We start from the raw sequence: 6302 nt of genomic DNA, 5'->3' as shown, positions 1-6302 counted from the left end.
TTCTGCGCACCCCTCTGGTCAGCGCTGCGGCGATGACTTGTCCCTGTTGTTGCAGGACATTCTGCAGCGTTGCGGTAAATGCAGCTGTTTGAGATGACTGCTCCGCACAGGTAGCACCTGCTGCTCCCTGGGGCAGCATGGCAAGAATTGTCTTAGTTTGCCTATTAGCATTTTCAAAGGCAAGGGTCTGGAACATTATTTGCTCTTGGAGCTCTTCAGAGAGGTCAGTTGCATCCTTCAAGGCTGCTGACAGACGGTCGATGAACTGACTATATGGCTCTGAAAGCCCCTGTCGGACTGCTGCATATGAGGGAGACTTCTTCTTTTCAGGTACTGACAACAAGGCTTTGTGGGCAAGAGTCTGTGACAACTGATGAATGATGGTGGGCATGGTCAGCTGCATCACCGTCGCTCCATAAGCCCTGCTCCCTGTTAGCATGTCAGCTTGGATCGCATACAGTGAGTCTTGTGTGTCACCTTGGTGTTTACTAGCTTCTTCTTGTGCTAGCTGCTTCCACATCCGCTCCTGAGCAGGAACTGTGAAGGGGTTAACAACAATTGTGCAATGCTGATGCAATCATTAGGACACAGGACATCTGCTGTAAAGATAAACTGCAGAATGCTTCGTGGAGCTTCGGACTGCAAGCCATGCGTGGTGACCGTTTGCTTGGCTTGCTGCAAGAGCTTCCAGTCATGGGGTTCCCACTTTGCAGTGTCCCCTTGTATCTGTACAGGACAGGCAAGGGCATCCACAACATTCCAGTCACCCTCAATGATTGCATCACGAATAACTCCATTCCATCTCCTTCGCAATGGGTCAGTCCTCCCCGTCAGGGCTGATGGAGGCAATGGCTGCACCTCCCCTCGCAGGAAAGGGAGGGGCCGTAGGTACTGTGCCCGGTCCTCCCAACGGGAATGTAGGAGTTCTGGTGGCTATCTTGACCGGTAGGTCCACGGGATGCCATGGTGCTGAAGGTGTAATTTTGCAAGCCTTGGACTCTAACGTGTCCTGCCGTGTAGACAATTCAGCAAGCTTTTTGACTACTTCTTGCATCATCTCTCTGTGGTTCTCCTCCTCTTGGGACTGACCCCTGGCTGGTGCTGTTTCTGCGGGTGACGAAGTCGCAGAGGCTGCTTCATCATCAGACATTGATCCGCTGTCCGGCGGGGGGATGGGGGGGCGCGCCGCCACTTTCGGCCGGGAGCTAGGATCGCTCATTTCTTCTCTGCTCTCCTGCGCCCTGCTCCCTGAGTCGGGCACCGGCACTTCCATCTTTGCAGCCATTTCTCCCTCAGACTTCGGAGGGGTAACTTATTTCCCCGCCGCATCCAGCAACTCCCACAGGGAACGCACAGATGCTGCTGTTCCCTTAATCGGTCTACCCGCGGTCAGTCCAAAGAATTGTGCAACCCTGCACTCCGCCCTGGTCTCCGGCCGCGGCTTCGTAAGGCCCCCATCTGTTCCCTTCCTGGAGCCGCCACTCCTGGAGCTGCAACTCCCTAAAGCTTCTATGGCGGCCATGACCACTGTCCTCTCTGCTTTCATCTCTGCGAGAGTGTTAGTCACTGCTCTCCAAGTTAATCCGAGAGCTTTAGCTTCTTTCCCTTGTTTTCCACCCTCAATCGTGGACAGCCACCGTTCATTCCCAACTTCCCACCACACTTTGGTTGAAAACAAAAGCGAAGTGTATCTCAATAAACCATGTTCCTGGGCCCACGTAAGGAGGGCATTAAGATCTCGATCCTTTATAGTCTCACCTTTCTTAGAGAGAATATTGGCTAGGAGACGAGTTCCTGCCTCGTACTCCATGGCTTCTTACCTGCAGGCACACGAGCTACGGCCTCCGGCTTTACTCGGCTTCGAGACCACCCGCTCTGGTTCCCCAGGCTCCACCACCAATACGATGATTCAGAGTCTTACCACATTTAAGCGAACCTGCATTAAGCGCAAAAAGCACTCGAGTCCCTTCTCCGGGCGCCAGGTTTAGCGGGGGGGGGGGGGGTTCCGAGCGCAGGGGAGCCGGGCGAAGTCACGCTACGCGAAGTCACGATACGAACACCAATATGATTTGAGCATCGTTCTTCCTTTATTGTTTACTTACACTCACTTATATCTACTTTACAAAGCTTCACACCCTCTTCCCGCGGGACAGCCTCTTAAGCTGCGACGGAGCCGACCAGCATGTAACTTTTCCCAAGGCCGTTCAAGGCTGCCTGCAGCCAGGTGTCTTTCTGGCCTATCTGCAGCCTGAGGGCCCTTCAGGGGTGCTTCTGCAGCAGCCCTGGGGTGCCCAAACTTTCCTGGGCTATCATATGCCCCTGTTCCACAAGGAATCCCTCTACACCTTGCTTCTCTTTTTGGTATGGAAGGATTTGTTTGAGTTCCTGTAAACGCAGCAGCCACATTCAGCTGTGCTGTGTATAGCTTGAAACTTCAGGGTGATACTGTTCTTAGTAATCTGGTACCAGTTGCTTTCTGTAACTCTTCAAAAATCCATCTTCTTCATGAAGTTAGAGGTGCTTAACTAGTCAACTGTGGTGTTTGAGTTGGTGATGGGGGCTACACAGTAAAGAGCTTGCTTTTCATAGATGGTCAGATCAATTCTGGAAGATTCATCCATCTGAAAGGAGGAAGAGTGGGTGAAATCTAATATTAAAGTTGGTAAATGTAAACAAGAGCAGAGTTGCAGAGGGTAATTTTTGGGCTTTTAGATGGAGCTTATTTTATTCGATAGCCGTGATGTGGCTCTGGCAAAAGCATGTGGCTTTTGCGAACTGCAGGCTGGCAGTGGGGTGCTTTTGCTGGATTTTGTGTGAGAGAAGTGCTTTCCTTGAGTTGAGGAAATTACAACTCCTGTCAAGGTAATGACGTAAGAAATGACAAAAAAGCTTAACAGCAGAAGGTTTTAAAGGAAAACTGAGAAGAATTTTAGCAAAGAAAATAATAAAGAACAACATGATCTGAGGGAAGGTCTGCTTCTTAATAACCTGGTAAGGAGTTTGTATTCCTAGTGTTTTCCTTTCAGATCTAATAATTTGGAAAGAAGAATCTCTAGTTCAGACAGTGAGCTGAGTCACTATGTGAGGTGAAATTTTGAGATAATACTTAATCCATTAAGATGCAGCATTAAATCGTGGAGAAAAGTGGAAATGTGTCTGCTTTGATACTAGTTCTCCATTTTCAGCACAGTTGTTCTGAAGTAGTGAAAGATCAGTCACAACAACTAAGTCTGTTGTCCAACTTGTCCATGGCCCAGCAGCAACTGTTTTTCTGTAGTATACTAATGCTTTTGACCTTTTTCTTGAACAACTGTGTTTCACATACCAAGGCCTTCTGACTCTTGCCCTCTTGCACTGCCAAAGGGTGAATGGCAAAGCAGCGACGAAGAGTTAACAAAAGCTTATGTGCTGGTTGCCACCAATAATGTCTCCATCCTGAATGACTCTGATGACATGAGTAAAGGAAATACTAGCACATAAATTTTGGCTTAAATTCCATTTTCTTCTCCAGCTTGCAGTTCATCTTTGATATTCTACAGTGGAAAATATTCTGTTCTTTGCTTTAAGTTCCTCGGATGTCTCTAGTTAAGGATAAGAATGAGCATCTTCTTGCCAGCCTTTCTCAGCCATATCTGCAGAGATACAGGAACAGAAGATTTCAGATATTAATCCTTTATCTTGATAACAAAAGAAATTAGGGGTGCACATTCTGTATGTTTCCTGATGGCCCAAGGGAAGCACAGGACTAAAGCTTACCTTCAGAATTCACTTCCTATGTGCAGAAGTAGGGTAACCTCTTCTGTCTATGAGTATCATCAACTTGTTTTATATACCTTTCTCATAAAACGTAGAGTGACTTCACTTTGCCTTCTTTTTGACACTGAACTTGTCTCATCTTCAGCTTAGTTTAACTTTGAAAAACCCATTTAGTATGCAAGCAAGAGGTCCTTTCAAACCTAATTGGAAGTAGAGTGGCAATCTTCTGAGGTCACCTAATGCTGACTTAGCATGATGGTAATATAACCTGCCTTACTATGCAGTCTTCTCTGCACTTTGAGCCTGTATGGCGACATGGCTTAGCGAACCATTTGTAACTTTGCCTTTTACAGTCACATAGTCATTTCTAAAACTGTTAATTTCCGAGGTAAAGGTTTTACTTAAAAACAGTCTGCCTTTCCTTCCATAAGGAAACCCAAAACCTTGATCTTCGGCTTTGCTGAGATTGAGTTCCTACATTGTTGTTGTAAACCATGTAATGAGAGCAGTTTTCTTCTTTCCCTTAACCAGAAATGGCAGAACTGCTCTTTATCACTTAGCATTAAGACTTTCCAGCTCACTTTTTTAGTTAATAAAAATGAAAGTTCTTCAACAGATGAATACAACAAAATTATTTCTATTAACTCTGTGCAACCTGGATGTAAACCTGTGCACATGTTTTCTAACAAAATGCATGTTCACAGATTTGTACAGGTCACAAAGATGTTGTATGTTTTAAAACTCCCTGATATCATCATGATGAACTGAATTATGCTGGAAAATGGCACTCTTTGCATCTGCAAAGAGAAACCACTTCTTAAGGTAAGTATGTTTGTAGCTTAAGGATGGAGGAAGATCAGAGCAGCTGTGGTCTTGCACGGAGACAAGATTTGGAGGACCTGCTCTGGTTTTCGTATTCTCCTCATTGCAGTGAAGCTACTGATCTCCCTCTCTTTTTCTCCCCAGAAGGGCAGTGCTCGGTAACTGTGTTGTGCTGCTGCAGTAGTAGCCACAGTTGGCTCTACTGTAGCTCTGCAGGCCAGTGGGAGGGTTCAGTTCCCTCTGTGCCTTCCCAGTTTATGGCCCATAGTGGGCTGTGTGCTGACGAAAAAATCGATTTCCTCTAGGAGGTTATCTACATTTGGAAGGGAAGCGCCAAAACAGCTGAAATATATTAACGTGGTTTATTTGTTTTGTTTTTTCCTCAGCCTGATAGTGCTTATCAAGGGGGAGTATTTTTTCTCACAGTACACTTTCCAACAGACTATCCTTTCAAACCACCAAAGGTAAGTCTTTTCTTTTAAGGAAAGAAAGTGTTTTGGTCAAAGTTTATTATGAGGCTTAATTTTGGAAGTTAAACCAGAAAGGTGAGCAATAGTATACATATTCATCATGGATGCAGATAAGACTGTAAAAAAATTGTGTTGGCAGATCTGGCATGACTGTAAAGGAAGGGATAATGTTAAGGATTACAAATGTAATAACCCTAATCTGATGTTACTTGGTTACTATTTATTTTTTTATTACAGATTGCTTTTACCACAAAAATATATCACCCAAACATAAACAGTAATGGGAGTATTTGTCTTGATATCTTGAGATCACAATGGTCACCAGCTCTGACTGTTTCTAAAGGTAAACTCACTGATTTGATAATGCATTTATGAAGTTGCATACACTGCCATGGCACTTTTTTGTGTATTGCACTATCTTAAAGGTAGCAGTGGGAACTCATTTATCCTGCATGTTTCAGAAGAAGCAAATTCCATTGGAATTCTTGTTATGATCCAAGATCTTGTGCAGTTTATTGGGAGTGTCACATTACAGAAAGATGCATGCACAGCAAAGAAATGTTCTAAACCAAGTTGGGTAAGATAATAAATGTCCAATTAGCCTGAAATGCGATAGCTTTCAGGGGCATCAAAATCACAACTTGGAAGTAAAAGTGAAATCCTGATACTAATGTTGTGTGAGCTTACATGATTGCCTGTTGATGACTCTTTGGGTTTTGCCTGAGCATCCTTGTGTGGACTAAGGTCTTAATTTCACTTTATTTTAAAATGAGATAATTTGTTCTGGTGGTTTGCATTCTTTTGTAAGATGAATATTTTAGAATGTAGCTCTTTTCACAGTCATCAGTAAAAGATTTATTAAAATATTCTCATCCTGTAGTTAAACTTTCTCAAAATTTGAGCACTGTCTCAGTTTGAAAGACAGATGTCTGCTAAGGAAGGCAGGAGCCTCCCTTGGAACGGCAGAGGCGACCCCCTTTCCCTCCGAATTATTATAATTTTGAAATCAAGTGGGCTTTTAGGCAAAGATGTGGGAAATAGGAATAACAGTTCTTTACTATTATATATCTATATGTGTATAACAAGTCAAACAAACAACACAACTATGGCAGTAACAGCAAACAGAACCACAAACCCAGTCCCAGCCTCTCTCGTCTGTCAGGCCCTTTCCCCTCGGGTGCAGTTCCGCTCTCAGCCGGCAGGGGCGCTGGCAGCTCCCGGTCAGCAGGGCAGATGCGATGATTCCCCCGCGGC

The 6302-nt window shown here is 44.8% G+C and overlaps 1 protein-coding gene across 7 annotated transcripts in view; it reads left to right on the top strand.

The window, feature by feature from the left end:
• Positions 1–6302, top strand: part of UBE2D1 (ubiquitin conjugating enzyme E2 D1) — a 25140-nt gene that overhangs the window by 14013 nt on the left and 4825 nt on the right. For 3 of the 7 annotated variants that reach the window (XM_017733755.1, XM_017733754.1, XM_008633273.2), the window contains 3 exons: positions 4461–4578; positions 4965–5042; positions 5286–5391. In XM_017733755.1, the coding sequence (XP_017589244.1) occupies positions 4528–4578; positions 4965–5042; positions 5286–5391 (235 nt within the window). In that variant the 5' untranslated portion in view covers positions 4461–4527. Of the gene's footprint in view, positions 1–330; positions 460–4460; positions 4579–4964; positions 5043–5285; positions 5392–6302 lie in introns of all 7 variants that reach the window. The other 4 variants (XM_017733751.1, XM_017733752.1, XM_017733753.1 and 1 more) reach the window with 2 other exon arrangements.

Source organism: Corvus brachyrhynchos, unplaced genomic scaffold (genome assembly GCF_000691975.1).
Source record: "Corvus brachyrhynchos isolate BGI_N302 unplaced genomic scaffold, ASM69197v1 scaffold334, whole genome shotgun sequence".
NCBI lineage: Eukaryota > Metazoa > Chordata > Aves > Passeriformes > Corvidae > Corvus > Corvus brachyrhynchos.
Note: the sequence above shows the minus strand (reverse complement) of the source record. Positions and strands in the feature narration are given on the sequence as shown.